This window comes from Centruroides sculpturatus, unplaced genomic scaffold, assembly GCF_000671375.1.
Source record: "Centruroides sculpturatus isolate CEXI.00-Female unplaced genomic scaffold, Cexi_2.0 scaffold48, whole genome shotgun sequence".
Classification (NCBI taxonomy): domain Eukaryota; kingdom Metazoa; phylum Arthropoda; class Arachnida; order Scorpiones; family Buthidae; genus Centruroides; species Centruroides sculpturatus.
In genome coordinates this window covers 625,984-643,435 of record NW_019384294.1, presented here as the reverse complement: position 1 = coordinate 643,435, position 17,452 = coordinate 625,984, and the positions used below count along the sequence as shown (strand labels likewise).

The window sequence follows — 17,452 nt, the reverse complement described above, 5'->3', positions numbered from 1 at the left end:
TTTTATTTCATTAATTTTTCAAAAATTCTTTTCTAAAATTTTAATTAGATTTTCGTTTTATAAACTTAATTTTAACAAAATAAATACGTTTAGAAATTAAATATGTTTATTTTAAATAAAAACAATGCCAGCTTTAAGTAATTCGTAATTAAATATTTACTGTTTAAATTAAAAATTATATTTATCATTTACTTTTATAGATGAGGCTTAAAAGTCAGTTAACATTTTTAAAGTAAGACTTTTATTGTAGTTTCTACTTAAAAAAAAAATTAAAAATAATTGATATCCTCCATGTTTAACGAACAATTTGAAGCATTCTAACACATTGCTATGAATTTTCAATTGTTACAGTTGAGAGAAAAAAACATGGTTAACTGAGTTATGGGCCACTCTATGTAATTATGTCTGCATATATTTTATAAAATTGATATTAAAAAACGAGCAATCATTGCAATTTTTAATCAAAAATATATGTCCTCCACCTCAAATAAGTAGTGGCTTGCCCCTGTACATCATACTTTTCCGTTATCAATGGCGGTCATCTATCTAGCTCTTTTCAGTGGAAATTTTTGAATTGAAATCACATGACTTCCAGTTTGCATCGGAGTTTCGTATATAGTTAACTGAGGTCTCATGCCCCTAGAGGACAACTCACCGACATCTTTCAAGAGAATCAATAAAGAAAGATGATTCAATAAAGGTACGTTTATGTTATGGAAGTACTTTTATGTAATAAACCTTACAGTCAATCGTCCAGCTGTAGCCTTTCGGAGATGGCCTTCTAACACAGAATTATTTCAACAGGTCTTTTCTACTTTTTGTGGTTCATACTCACCTGTCATTTCTACTTCTTTGACAATTTTGAAGACTGTACTTGTAACCGACAGATGGATCCTTTTCATAAGCTCATGTTAGATCCAATGTTGTTACAACACTATCAATACGAGTTTAGTTTTTATTAAAAATGATTTCTCTTGTAACTAAATGAATATAAACTGAAAGTTACCTTCGTTTTATACTCGTGAAATTAATACAATGTTCAAGAATACTTTAAAATGTTGCTTAATTGATACGATAAAGTTTGAAATGATAATAAATTACCATTAATTATTAAAATAAAGGCTTTATTGCGCGCAGTAAAATGATAAAATTAAGAATTAAACAATTTGGATAGTAGTGTTTTCTTGTTTAAATCATTTAAATTATTTTAAATGATCTATAAATCATTTAGATATATTAAGCAAAGATAAGTTTAATATGCTTATAAACAGCATTGTTCAGCAAATATTGATAGAAATTAATGTGATTTAAGATCAGTTCTGCGTTTCCAATCAATATTTGCTAAGCAATGCATTCAAAGCATCATTGTCAGTAATTTAAATGCTATTTTGAAGGCAATTAAAGATAATGTAAGTTTTAAAAAATCGCGAATTTTGTCGTTAGCCTTTACTGTAATGTAATAAAGTTNATATATTATAAAATTTTATTAATTATAAATAATAATCTATTTTAGAAAATAATTTTCATCACTACGAATCTTACGTTAAATTTTAGAACATAAAATCGACTATAAATTATCTTAAACTTAAAATTTCATCCCTTTACTACTTTAACAAACTTCAAAAAAATTTTTTTACAAAATTAATGAAACGTATCATAATTCAAAAGTTAAATATATAATTTTCTAACTCTGTTGTGAAGGAAATAAAAATTTTCCTGTAAGGATTAATGCAGTTAATATACAAACATTCTTCAGCATTAAGGACAGATGACTTTAGGATAATAGGTGTCAATTCAGTATAATTTGTATGGTTAACTATAAATACTCTAGCTGTACTGTACATTTGAATTACAATGGGGCTCTCTCATGTAAATGTCCGGGGATACATTTATCTTGCAGAACATTTCAACGGCTGGCTAATTATAATGACACTCTAGTTAATTTTACCAATTACGACAGAATGTGAGAAATGACATAGACAGACTGATGTATATAACAGCATACAAGAAACAACCGCACCTTCACTTTAAATATGACTTTTAATGACAATTATATACTACTAATCAAACCTTTCAAGTGATATTATATGTAATTTTGTATCCACTATCGATGGTTATCATCTATCAAGCTCTATATTAATGCCATCATTTGTATCGCATCCTAACTCTCATCCTTTCGAAGTTTTCTCTTTAAAAATTTGAAAAATCTCTTCTTTCAATCTTTAAATAATATTTTTAGAAGTACTTTACTTCGTTTTATATAATATTTTTAAAATTATATAAGGACGAAAATAATTTTTTGATCGATTTTGATTTTACTATTTCCATTATCCTTTTTGTTTTTCCATTCATTTATTTGAAAATTAAAGAGATTTAACTTAATAATACATTTTATAAATTCCATATAATTAAAAGGGATTTGTTGGAAATTTATTCAGTAAATTCTAAATCTGATATATAAAAGTTAATGGCTAAAAAAGGGTTTTTTCCTCCTCTGTCTCTTCACAAGAAAAGTGGTTAGAATCTCTTAAGCTTTTACGGTTTGATTGCTATTAATGCTGGAAGCTGTAAATTCAAGGTAGCGAAAAACAGACATCTTCTCCTTCTGAAAACATTCTGATGCCTTTAGTTTTGTTCACGAGAAAACAAGGTATAAAGCTAGAGGCTCGAAAACTCCTATTCTGGTGATAACGAATGCAGGAAACGAGACACTTGTCCGAGAAAATGAGGTTTGGAGGCAACCTAACGACATTGTCTTATCTCATTGTCTGAAGAAGGACTTTGCACTTTTGTAGATGTTCAACATTGAGACAATTTAACTCTACATTGATTGATCGTTGTCGAGAAAGGTGTTGATTAAACCATTACAAGAGTATTGTCGGTAGGAAAGAATATTCTTGATGGTTCTATAACCATAAAAATGATTTACAAGAGTAATAATTTTATCTAAAAAAATTTAAACTTTTTAAATTACAGGAAAAATTATTCAGGTTAAAGAATACTGCAAACGTTATTAATAGGTAGAGATTTATTTTTTTAATACGTTCGCCAAAGTACAATATATGTAAGTAAACTCTATTTTTATTAAGATTATATATAAATTTTTATATAAAGATGATAAAAAAATAGCATTTAAAAAGTACAAAAACTATATTTACATGAGCTGAATAATACATTTCTTTTTCTAGAAACTGTACATGAGCCAAGATTAGAATTAGAAGCTTTAGGAAGATAGCAACGAAGAGCAATTAAGATGGATAAAAAATTAAATCTAATCTTAAGCTATTGTAAATCAGTAAGACTTGAAATTGTATTTTAAAACAACTTTAAGTTAAAGTAAAAATAAAGATAAAAACATTAAAGAATCAATTGTTGTGTTACATTGCTTTCAAACCAAAAACTTATTTTGTAAACAATATAAATAATCTACATATATATAATCGAGATGGGTTGATAATAATAATAATAAGCGCAAAGCCCAAACGGTTAGGAGTTGAAGGTTGAAATTTGGTACACAGTTAGGGTACATCATGAGAACGTACACTAAGAAGAGATTTTTTGAAATTCCCCCCTCCCGCGAGGGAAAGGTGTTAACAAAGGAAGTGTTAAGTAACAAAATGAAAGTGTTATACAAGATTTACAGGCGCAGAAGCAGTTTTTTTGCGTTTTTGCGGGAAATCGAACATATTTTTAGACCCATCTAAAATTTTCTAATTAGTCTGGAAACAGGAGGACCTAATTCTTACATTCTGTGAAGACGGGTAAGATTGACTATAATGTAATAATCTTAATCTTCGCTATCGTTAGTTTTTGCCCGAGCAACGCCAGGCTTATCTGCTAGTTATTTAACTAATGTCTCCTGTAGTAATGAAGGCTTCATTTAGAAATATGTTATAAAATCTCATAAACATATTTTTATGTATAATAATTTTTTTAATATTATCAAGAATAATATGTTTTAATAGAACAAACAAGTCCATATTTTATAATAGATATTTAAAGATCATTGGAAATTTATATTCTAAACAACGGCAGCTTCAGAGAGTGAAGAAATATCTCCTTGCAGTTTCCGTGGAGTATGAAAGAAATAACTTCTTTGAGTTATTTCTTTCATATTCTGAACTAGAAATTAACTTCTCTGTAGAAGTTAATTGTAGAATAAATGAAAATATATTTATAAAAATGGCATATAAATATTGTTATTTTTTAAAATCGTTTAAACAAGTTTTTATAAATTATTTTAATGATAAAAACATTTTGAGAAATAATAAAATCTATCGTAAAAATGAAATAAATTAGTTGATATATTTTCATTACTACACCAGTAGTAAATAAAATACTAGAGTTGGTTAATAATGAATGAAAGGATGATATTAAAATTACATATTTATATTAAATGGCCTTATTAAAGCGTGGGAATTTTTATGACGTCAGTAATTTAAAAGAGGAACTAAATAGTCTGTTAACACTCAAGTTATAAACAATTCTGTTTTGTGTTTGATTTCGTATATATTTCCTTATCTACTGTTCTGTCACTTAGAGAATGGGAATAGTATTAATACATTTCTGTTGTAAAAAAAATTATAAATTACTTTTTTGTAATTATTCCTATTTATTTTACTAATATATCAATTTGAAATATATAATGTTATTTTATTTTTTCCAAAAATTTGATAAAGTTATCAATACATATAAATATATAAATCATTAGTTAACAGTTATTGGATAAATTCTCTATAGAAATGGTTATTAATAATTTAAATGCAATAATAATATCATTTATAAATAAATTGTAATTATTATTACAAATATTTCATTTTTGTACACTATTTTCTTAAAACACTACTAGAAACTAGCTACTTTTAATAAAAATTTATATATATATATATATGTATATAATTTGTACATATATGTATATATGTAATTTTCTTGTGTACTAGTACAGTACATTTTCCAGTCACGATATTAAATTAATCAAAGCATACTTTTTAATTTTATATTTTATAAACTTTAATCATCTTATAAAAATTTTATTTTCTGCTTTTTTAACTTCAAAATTCTATAAATTTATAATTTAACTAGATTTAAAAGTTTTATTGCATCAGTTTGCATATTTAATATTGTTTATTTCATATGCATATTGTTTATTTGCATATATAAAATAAATAACAAACTTTAAGTTAAAGTAAAAATAAAGATAAAAACATTAAAGAACCAATTGTTGTATTACATTGCTTTCAAACCAAAAACTTATTTTGTAAACAATATAAATAATATTACCATAAAAACAATAATACGATTAAGGTTTTGCATAAACTTTAAAAGTGTTATTTGGATAAGAAATAAAGAAATGTGTTTATCTCTTCAATACAACAAGCGTTAGTTTTCTTAAAGGTTTTTATCGGAACAAGACAAGCAATCAATCATTCATCCAATTTCAATGTTGTTTGAGTTCTTTATCTTGGTTTTAAATCTGAAGAAATCTCTGCAGTCATGCAAAAAATACATTGCTTAGTTGTCTGTTCAATACAATGACGACTTTCTTTTTTTTAAAAAAAATAATATATATATATATAACTCATATATATCAGGTATATCTCAATTGTATCTTTAAAAATACATCAGGTGTAAATTTGTTTTTTTGTGATTACACTCTGTAAAGAAATAATAAATTTTATAAAAATTTTAGACAAAAATGAACAGTACAAATTTACTATGATGGTTATAATTTCAAAAAATTAAAAATATTTTTAATATTTAAAAAAATGATAAATTTTATGATATGAAATATGCAAATTGATGCAATAAAACTTTTAAATCTAGTTAAATCATAACTTTATAAAATTTTCGAGTTAAAAAAGCAGAAAATAAAATTTTTATAAGATGATTATAGTTTGTAAAATAGAAAATTAAAAAGTATGCTTTGGTTAATTTAATATCGTGACTAGAAAAATAAGCCAAGGAAGATGTTTACAAAGTGTTGACAGATCTTCATTTAAAAAAAAAATAATAAAAAATAAATTTATAATATATAAAAAAATAGTATACAATATAATTTATAGTCTATTAATATAAAGATATAAATTAGATTACTTTTATCAAAACAAAGCAATGACATTCAATTACAGTCTCTGGACAGAAACTAAATAATGAGTCTTGTAATTGGATGTTTGCATCTAAGAGAGAGAAGATTGTTAGAAACGGATGACGAAATGAAAATTATATTAAGGAACTACTGTAATGAAACTACCTTAGAAAATAATAAATAAATTTCTGCAGCAAGTTGTAATTTAGCAATGTGGAAAAAAAAGGTAACATTTATTACTATTTTACACCTAATAAAACCTTATTTAACACAATTATTTTGATATTTGTTAAACATTCTAATTTACTTCTGTTTGAACAATAGAATTATTATAACATTGATCAAAGTAATTCTAATATAATTAATTGGATAATTTTCTATTATTAAAACTCAATATATTCATTAAAGTAAACTCTCATTTAAGATTAGATATATTATTTATATAAATAAATATATGACTTTTTTATATAGCTTATGTTTTAGAAATAAATCATGTGTAGTTATTAAAAATTTTAGTTAGATTTTTCTTTTAAATTATTTTTTTTTTCAATTTGCTAATATACTAATTCAAAATGTTTCTTTAATAAGAAAATAATTTAATTTTCTTCCTTTAATAGTTAACTAAAAAAAATTCTACATTTCTTCTTGTACAGAGACTAAAATGTTTGCATCATCAATTATTTACATGGTTAACACATTACTACTTATTCACTTGCAGTAAGTGGAGTGGCATAGGAATTTGGTCGTTTTCTTTGCCTTATCGATTTTCTCAAACTTTTCCACCACATACAATAAAATCAAAATTCTCCTATTCGAAAGAAGATTTGTTATAAAGTCTCATAGAAATGCATGGAAAATTGAAGACTGAATGGAATGTTTTTAAATAAAAAAAAATATTATTATATTTTTTTTTAAAAAATATGTTTTTATATCTTGTTAGGAATATTTTAAATCAGTTTATAATCATAAAACTTTATATTATATGTCTAAAATACGCATTAAAACAGTTCGAAATGTTATACACAAAGAAAAAGTTTAGAAATGACTTAGATAAGAGATTATTCTGATAGCATCTGAGATGATATCTAATCTTTAAAAGGAGTTTGGAATCTCATAGTAGAATATACTTTAAACCAAACACAGTATTTTTCGGCAATTTGTCATTTCAAGAGAGAATTTTGCTAACAGGAGAGTGTCTTAACTAATAGCTCTTACTAATGAATAATTCAAATTTTATGGTGTTAGATATTTTACTAAAGAATGGGATTCGCATTTTACCCAGAAAACAAATCATAATTCATATTTTTGTGGAATTATAAAATAGACAGATAAATTATATAAAAAAGTATATTTAGGGAAATATAATGATACTTTTTCAGTTGGAAAAATAAACTGAAATATACTAGAAAATCTAAATCGAACCACGCTCTAAACTTAAAACTGTTTTCGGTATACTTAACTATGTCTTCATACGGTACCTGTCGAGGTTATAAAGTATCATAACTAGAAAACATCCGGTTCAGATAGGCTTCATTCTTTCAGCCTAATATCTCCCAAAAGAAACGATTGTTGGTTTGATGGACGATAGTATTGTTCAGACTCAATGTAGTTCGACGTATAAATTCACCTTTGCACTAAGAACTGGACTTGACAAATCTGAACATTTTAGTTTTTTCGGTGCAGAAGATGACAATTTGAAGTTATAACTTATGCCGCGTGACGTTTTTTATTCAGAAAACGGCTTACTTTTCCTTTCTTCTTACATTATGTATGATGAACCGTTATTTTCAGCTTACAGATGAGTTTGTAAAAGTGTAATTAAAGTAATACTTTAAATTTATTTATTTATTAAATGTTACAAATAAATAAGTATAATTTTTTTCATAAATAATATATAAAATATTCTGCAATTGCTATTAGGTATTAAGATCATGACATAGAATATGTCTTTCTCTCAAGATCAATGATTTAAGCAGGAAAAACACATTTACAGGCGCTAAAACAAATTTTTAAAAAGTAAACTTCATAATATAATACAGTATATATAATTGTTTTTTATATATACATATATATATTCTTGTTATTATCATGTATAAAAATTTATAATAGGTAATAAATTTAATAACAACAATATATTTTTCTTAAAATGTATATAAAAATAACATTTAATTTAAATACGTAAACATCAAGATTATTTTTCATTCCGAAAGAACGATTCTGTAAATTAAGTGTAAGGCTGATTAATTTAAATTTAGCGTTTAAGGTATCCACAGAATATTGTATTTAAAGAGAACTCCAGGGAGAAAGGAATATTTGAAGTCTGACAGCAAGAACGCAGACCTTTCAGCGGTTGTTGGTCAAGACAAGTAAATATTTGCAGAGAGAAGCAATGACCAAACATCATCTAGTTTCGACTCAGCAGATAAAAAAAAATATATATATATATATTTATTTATTTATTTTATAGTGGACGTAGTATCTATAGTACTTTGTTTATGATAGCAATAAATAATATTACATAATCCTTAATTAAATCCGCAATAATCAATCGTTATTTACTTGCGATAACGTTGTTAATGTCTGGAAATATTACTATTTTTTATTCTTTATTATATATACTACTAAATATCAAGTAATATAATTTGACTGATTGAATGTATTTATGTTATCAGTACTATCTAAGATAATATAGAATTATTTTTCTTTTGGTATAAAAATATATATAAATATACATGGGAAAAAATGCTTTTTATCAGATAAATAATAGAATTATCTTTATTAATTTTTTATTAATTAAATTTTTAAAAATCTTTATTGTTTTTTTATTTAATCAATAACTAAAGCATTAATAATAATAATAATTGCATTATTTGCTGTAATACAGTATTTACATCTATGTATATATATTTATACCAAATAAATGAAAGTTTTATTTTAAATTTACATTAAATATTTATATATCTTATGTAAATAGATCCAGATAATTTACTTAAATGGATAAATAATTATATACATATAAATTCTTATAAAAATATTTGAAATTTTACGGTTTTTTTTTTTATTTTTTCTATAAAGAATATTTAAACTTAATATAATTTTTATTCTTAATTTTTATAGAAATACTTAACGATAAGAAATTTTGTAATATTTATTTATTTTATTTAATAAATATTTACAGAAATAAATTTTACTAACTTAACATTTTTATACGTAAAACTTTCTAAAAAGTTTTAATATGTAAATAAAATACAAATATAAATCATACTTTAGTTTTTTTTTTAATTTATACGAATTACATAAATTAGTAATTTTATGAAAAATTTGTTTAAGAAAGATAAGAAATTATAAGCATTCTTATAATTTTAAACAATTTCATTACTGTATTATAGTAAAAGAATTGCAGAAATCTTATTATTTTTATGTATATTTTACATAACTATAGAGTTTATAATTAGATAATAAATTTTCTCTGTTTTCTGAACTGTGAAATTGTAAGTTCAAAGAATTTCTTGTTTTCCAATTTATTCCATAAGAAAATAAAACTTACATACTATTATACCAAATGAATTCGAAAGATATTGTTACATAAAAAACAGGGGGGGGGAAAAGATCTCATTCAACTAGACGTAATATATAATTCCATGAATCATGGAAATAAGGTTACATTCCGTAAAGCAATAGGTGTGATCGTAAGCTGCAGACAACTGCACTCAACTGAATACAAGCACAAGGTAACGTTTCTTAAAATCATATTAAATTTCAAATCTAAAGGCTATTTCACGTTCAATGATTGCAACTATGATTCACCCGCAAGCAACTTTCTGTGACAGAAAGATAGAGATAGAAATGTATCCGGAACATTATGCGGTTTCTGTGGATGTACTGCCTAAGCGATTTCATATCTGTGCCAGGAAGTCGAACCAATGCGTTGATTTGTACATTACTACAAACCTGATCAATAATAATAGTTATATATATCAGGAAAAATTATTCTTCCTTATTTATCTTTGAATAAAATTTTAAATATATTATCATATGAAATTTAAATTTTATATATAATCTAGTAAGTAAACATTATAAATATAAACTGTATCAGATAAGTAAACAAAACTATTCAATAGTATATATTTATTATAAATATTTATATGTTCATTTGGTTGTTGCATCTTTCATCTCTTTGTATCTACCATTTGTGTTTTCTTGCTTCTAATTTTATTATTATTTTTTTCCTAGATTTTTTTTTTGTACGGATGTCCATAAATTTTAATAGCCTATTCATTATAAAAAAGAAAATTAATTATTTATTTTTATATTATAAATGCCTTTAGAAGTTTACAGATGAATTTTAATCCCATTATATGCAAAGAAAGTTTTATAACAAGATTAAACTAAGAAAAACATTCTAGGTTAAACATCGCTAGTTTGCATTGATTCGTTATAAAAAATAATAACAAAAATATTAAGTGTTATTTTAAAATAATTGTTTTTTTTACATAAAATATACTCGAAAAAACATTTTAGAAAAGTTTTTATACTTAATGATAATAAAATATAAGAAAATAACGAGTGAAAATTATTTATATTTTTTAAAAAATATCTAGTAAATTTATATTAGCATACATAACATTTATTATTCAAAATATTTGATTAATTTTATATATATATATATATGTATTAACTGACTCTAAAAAAGTTATATTAATAAACATACAGGTAAAATTATACCTTACTAATTAAACGTAATAATAATTTTCATTGTTAAAATTTCATAAAAAATTGGAGTAATGTTAACAGTAAAAGTCACTGTATAGAAATTTCTTCTGGTCATGAATGATATTCTATTCTAGATAACGATCTTTGGCCTTCATAACCCAATTATGTCTCATCTGAAATCCCTAGTAACTCTACTACACAGTTCTACGTTATCATTTGTTACCGTATGCAAGAACCAATGGATGCTGAGTACCAATGTATCCCTACAGAGGGTTTCAGCCAGGCATGAAGCGGAACAACAAAAGAAAAAAAGGGGGAAGCTAGTTATCTCCAGGGCAAACATGCCAGAAAACGGAAGGATTTTAGACACGAGAAACTACTCTTGTTTCTAAGCTATTTTCTGTCTTCTAAATCTGTCAACTATTCTCCCTTTTTAATGTAATTGAATACAATAAATAAAAAGTTTTTCATTGTTGGTTTTATTACGCTTCAGAGGTTTTTAAAGGCCTTTAAGAATGTTAAGAGGATCACCTGCAAATTAAGTTTAAAATGTGTAGAATCTTAAAAATTTTTCTACATTTCACTTTATTTTATTTATTTAATTTTTAATTTAATGAAATTCATTTTAAAACTATGTTTTTTCCTTTAAGATGAGACTTAAAAAAAGAAATATCCATTTCTTAGATCTCAAATTCTAATCAATTTGCAAATTTTTAACAAAGATTTCATCATTAGATAAAATGTTTAACCAAGGCTTTTAAATATTTAAATACGCGTAAATTATTTAGTAATTTTTAAATGTTTAACTTTAGTTTAATTGTAAAATTATTTAAATTTGATTTAAAAAGTATCACGTACAAAGAAGAGGCATTGATGGAAAATAAATGATGCATATTTAATATGATGTGAACGTTTAATACATTTTAATTTTTGGTGAGAAAATTTATAATTTTTAAACTACTTCTTCGAAAAGTTTAAAAGAAAAAAGTTTTCAATATAATATTTAAAAATCCATCAAATAAATCTACAAAGTGTTATTAAAATTGAAAGTAAAAAATAAAATTAAAATATTATAACTTAATAGGAATTAAAGTTAATTAAAAAAACATGTTATTCTTTAATTTTTCTTACGATATACTATAATTTATAAACAGTTTTTCGTATTTTATCCAGGTTATAAATAGCAGAAATCAAGATAAAAACTAAAAAGAATTAAGTTATGTCGCTTTATACAGTTATTATTTTCTTAGATTATAAATTTTAAGTCAGAATTTAGTAAAATTAAATTAATATTAATAAATAATTTTATTTTATTTATTATTCTAAAATATGAAGATTATGTTTAGTAATTTGATAAAAATATATCAATTCATCTACACGTAATCATTAATTTAAGATACTTAAAGGTATATAAATCTATATTTTGTGAATCAATTTTTAATGACCTTATCTGATATATACAAAAACATACTTAAATTATAAGAATAATTAAATAAATATATTCAAAAGATTACATTTATGAATAAATAAATTTTTACAGTTATATACAGGTTTAATTCTTGTGTATATAATATATAAACTATAAATTTTAATTTTTTTAATTAAAGATATTTTAAGTTTCCTCTTTGAAGAAAGTTTATGATGTTACAACTACTTTAGTTTTCTAAAATGTTTATAGGTAATGCGGGTAAATAAAATATTGTCTGATATATTTATATCATAGAAAAAAATAAAGTTTTAGCAAATAGAAATTTTTACTTAAAAGTTAGAGAACATGATAAGATACAATAATAATTAAAGCATAGACTCCAATCATGCTATTGTGTCATGTTAACAATTGATCTCAATCAGAGATATTGATCTGAATTAGAATCGTATGTGAATCTGTATTCCGAATGTCTTGCAACGGTTGGGAAATTTCTATTCATTTCATCACCTCAATATCTTATTATAAGTTGTTGTTTAGAAACAATCTTAACATATATAGTAAGATTTTTGTACTTTGCATAGACATAAATTGAGGAACATTGCTAGAAATCTACAAATTTTCGACGATATTTTTTACTATAAATATGGCTTTTATACAAAAAATTCTTTAGGATAATTATAAAATAACGTTTAAACATTATATTTTATACAATTTTTTTCTTAAATCCCTTATACATTTATGTAAATTTATAAGGAATTTAAACAAATAATAAAAAATAGGGAAAACTATATTAAATCCCTTATACATTTGTATAAGTGTATAAAGAATTTGATATAGTTTCATGGTGATGTTTTCCCTATTTTTATTATTAATATATGCTTCAAAATATTATATGTTAAAAGTAACTTTGTGTTAATGTAAATCGCTAAAAGCAATTAAACTTTTAGCAAGAATTAGAAAAATAATAAACGAAAATTTCCTGTTTTAGTATAATTATAGGCAAAGTTATTTTAATGCATTTTTCAAAACTTCTATAGTAATACCTAATCCAATGAGTTAGAAGTTTTCGAGACAAATATCCGTTAATGTCAAATGGGAGATCATTATTTCTAATTTCTTTTCTCTTCATTTCTTTTGATGTAAAGACAAACGGACAGATCTGAGCTCATCTGCAGAAATGCTATTCCTTGTTACAACTCCACCCCTGAAAATTACAGAAAATTGTCTCCCTTGTGTTCTATTACAACCATATGATTGTCTCGCATTGCAAAAGAACTTGGAGCCAAACCCCTTTCAATTCTTTTGAATGGTTTGTGATGAGTAGAAATGCAATGGGGTACACATACAAGAAAAAGAGAGAAAGAAGAAGATGGAAAGAACAGAAACCTGTTTAGAACTGGATAGGTGATAATGTCTTTTAGTTAGCTATTGGACGAGGTTTCCAAGATTAGGTAACGAAATCAATAGAAAGGCATTGCTGATGAGGACAAGATCAATAAAAACACACTTAATGGCAATAGAATGGAATAAACATTGTTACTTGATTCAACATGTTACATTTTTAAAATATCTATCTATCTATTCTATATATACAAAATTTATAAATCTCTTAACCACACTCAAAGATTATATTTTCTTTTTTTTTTCATTCTTAAATAATAGATGAAAGTTGGGAGAAAAATAGAAAAATTCTATCACAGATTATATTCGAAAGCAACTAGGAATACTTTGCAAAGTCAAAACAGTTCAAATCTAATGTAAATTTATGCAAATTATATTCTATGTTGAAACAATCAGGTTTTTAATATAAGGAAGATTTCTGTTCTGATTTTTTCCCAAGAAAAAAAAAGAAACAAAAAAAGAAAAATGTTTTTTCATTTTTGTGTTTTTAAGATTGGTTTGAGTGTCTCCAATTTTACCATCTGATAAGACATTTTTTCTTTTTATGTTTAACTCCGTTGTTAAGTTAAATTAAAAACAACGAAATGAAGAATTTTCTATAAGTACAAGATGAAGAAAGTACTTAAAAAACTCGAAGAAACAGAACAAAATGTTTTGATTATTAGAAGTAGTGGCAAGAAATTTATATAAATAAAGAGAAAGGGAGAGAGAGTGAGAGGGAGAGATTTTTTGTTAAAAAACTAAATCAATTGTCTCTTTTGTTATTAAGATAAATTTTTGATAATTATTTTTTTTCTCTTATTCCCCTTTTTTTAACTTACCAATTAAACTTTATATATTTTACAATCGATTAATAAAGAGAGATGACAAATATTTTAAAGTAATTCAAAACTTTGCATTAAATTCATGAATTTAATAACTAGAACTCAGTAACAGAATCATGCAATTGGTTCGTCTTAATTTACTTAATGACATACCACGAAATGTTTCCATAGGTCAAATTTACTAATTGCTACTTGATGGATTAGATGCGATTATATACGATACTGTATTATGTAAGTTAACCATAATGCATAATTTTCCAACAATTTTAAAAGAACTTTAAGGAAGGGAGAAGGTGGAGGAAAGAAAAAACAAGCAATAATAGTTCCTATCTACTAAAACGAATCTCCTTAACTGTCAGAAATCACGTAGCAAACGTAGCACTCTCCCTCTTATACGTGATCTCAAGATTTTTCTATACCAAATGGCATTACTGTAAAAAATTTCTTACACCAGAGAGAACAAGATTAGACATTATAGTTGTTGTCTTTCTAATATTATTACTGTATAAGAAATAGTGATGATAGTTTTAGGAAATTTATAAAATGCTTAAAAAAATGATTATTTTCTTTATTTTAAAATTATTCCAAATTATTTTGATACACTCAATATAATAAATCTAAGTGGTCGTTCTTACAAATGTGAACATTATTATTATTATTATTATAGTAAAGTATAGGAGATTTTTTTTTTATTTTTAGCTTTCATGACTTGCATTAAGTTTCATATTTTATAGTTATTGATACAATTTAAAGATTACTAGCGAGGAGAATATTATTCTTCGAAGCTTTCTCCATGAATTGAATAAAAGTTAAACGATTTTTTTTCGGTTACTTCTTTTGAACATTGGGCTAAAGTTTATTTTATTTTCTTATATTTATTTATTTAGTTATTTTTTATTGTTTGCCTTACTCATATCCGATAAGAATGGTTTCAATATATTTCAGCAGGATCAGCGTGAAAGGATTTAGTAGTACAAAAGTTACAAGAAAGGGATTAAGGATTAGATGCATTATACGGCCAAAGACATCCTTACTAGTTTAGAAGAAAATATGTTGGATACTCTTTGATCTATACTATCTATACAGATTACTTGTTACGCTAGTAAGTTTGTATATTGAATTATAGTTATGTTACGCTTGTTTTTCAAGTGGGATATAGCACTTTAACTCTTGAAGTATGAGTATAATTACACTTGAAAAATTTGCTTTTGCTTTGTTGTCGAATGATTTCCTCGCCATAATTATATTAAATTAAAATAATTTTTTGAAAATTAAGTCGTAATGAAAAGAATTCTAACTATAAAATTATCTTTTTTTAATATAATTTTTAATGCAGAAGAGGCTGTAATGTAACACTGTGTTATCGAAGAGAATGTTAAACTTTCACTCTCCTTTTCTCTCTCGAGTCATATTTTACATTTAATTATGAATTTTATCTTGATTAAAATTCCTATTTTTAGTCGATAATAAATTTTAAATTTATTTTCTTATAATTCGATCAAATTTTATTATCATAAATGAAGAATTAAAGCTTTAGGGTAAGTTAAATGATAATTTTTGAAATGTCAGAAAAGTGAGTTTTTGAATAATTAAATATTTATAAGTCAAACAATTTTGCCATTGACATTGTGTTAAAAAACTGACTGTGTAAAATTTAACAAATTTTTTGATTAAACTTGATTATTTTTACGAGAAGAGTGAGAAAATTAATAGTTGCAACACGAGATCTCTAACATTACTTTCCTATTTGCCTCATTAATTGGATTGTTTTAATAGAGGGCTTTAATAGTTTCTATTTTTATTTTTGCTAATGCTAAATCAGAACGGAGAGGGGGAAAGTATCATTTGAGTCAAAGCCAAGCCATTAAATGCACCATTCTACTTGTTTAATCCCTTTATAATGATTAAATAATTGCATACAACAAGGTATGATGTCATTTCATCAGGTTGACAGGTGATAGCAAAGCACGTGACAGAGAAGAGATTGATGACTAGAAATTGAAGCGTCCGAGAGGCGCCCTTTTAAAGATACTTTTGCTTTTATAAAACTCTTCCACAATGACACCTTAATCAAACGAATTAAGGTTAAATGGTTATCCGAGAAAATTACTTACCTTGTTCAGCAGTTGCTGCACAGGAAGACGTAAAAAGCAAGAGTGGTAGAAGTTTGTCCATAGTGCAAACAAAGTTGTAGTCACAAAGCAATGTAATCACAGAGATAGTATGCTGTCACGTGCCGTGTGCTGCATGTTGGTCCGATCGATCCTCACTGTAGCTCGACTGCCTTGTAGCTTCCTCTTATAGTCCTCCATGACGACGTGATATGTGGGTGAGGCGCCGGACTCTGTCTGATTTGAGCATGCTCTGTAGATACACACGTGTACAGTCAGGTGTCTGTTTTGTTCTTCGATTCCTCTTATTGTTTATTTAAATAAAAATCACTAAATTATAGCCATTTAACAAGTAGAAACAAAAAAAAAAAATTCATTACTTTCTCGTTTCACGTCTTTCAACTTTAAATATGAATCTTTAAATTATTATTTATAATTATTTATAAGTATATTTATAATATAAATTTAAAATATTCTATAACTTCTATAGCCTAAACAATTAAAACAGTTCTGTCGGAGACTTTGTAAAAAAGTTAAAACCGATCCTTTAAATNTGAATTAATTCCAATTATTGTAAAAAAAACCTGTCAAAAACGGAACCTGAATAATGTGGAATCTTGATAGGAATTGTTTGAAACGGAACGATTTTCTATGATTTAAAAAAAACCTGTTTAAAACAGAAACTTGCCAAACAGGAAAAAATTGGTGTAGTGGAATTCCGGTTTAGGCAGGTTTATTGTATGTTGATTTATTGATCTATTAATATTTTATTAATACAGTAAAACCTGCGTAAAACGGAATCGCACTGTACTTTCTGTCGCCTGTTTTTTCTGGTTTAAACAGGTTTTTTTTTAAATAAAGAAAATTACTCCGTCCCAAAAAATTCTTA

General features: G+C 24.8%; 1 protein-coding gene across 3 annotated transcripts in view; it reads right to left on the bottom strand.

Moving 5' to 3' along the window:
* LOC111619556 (lachesin-like) overlaps positions 1–16,731 on the bottom strand; it is a 122,699-nt gene extending 105,968 nt beyond the window's left edge. For all 3 annotated transcript variants that reach the window (XM_023361405.1, XM_023361339.1, XM_023361477.1), the window contains exon 1: positions 16,567–16,731. In XM_023361405.1, the coding sequence (XP_023217173.1) occupies positions 16,567–16,627 (61 nt within the window). In that variant the 5' untranslated portion in view covers positions 16,628–16,731. The remainder of the gene's footprint in view (positions 1–16,566) is intronic.
* Between the last annotated feature and the right edge of the window lie 721 nt (positions 16,732–17,452).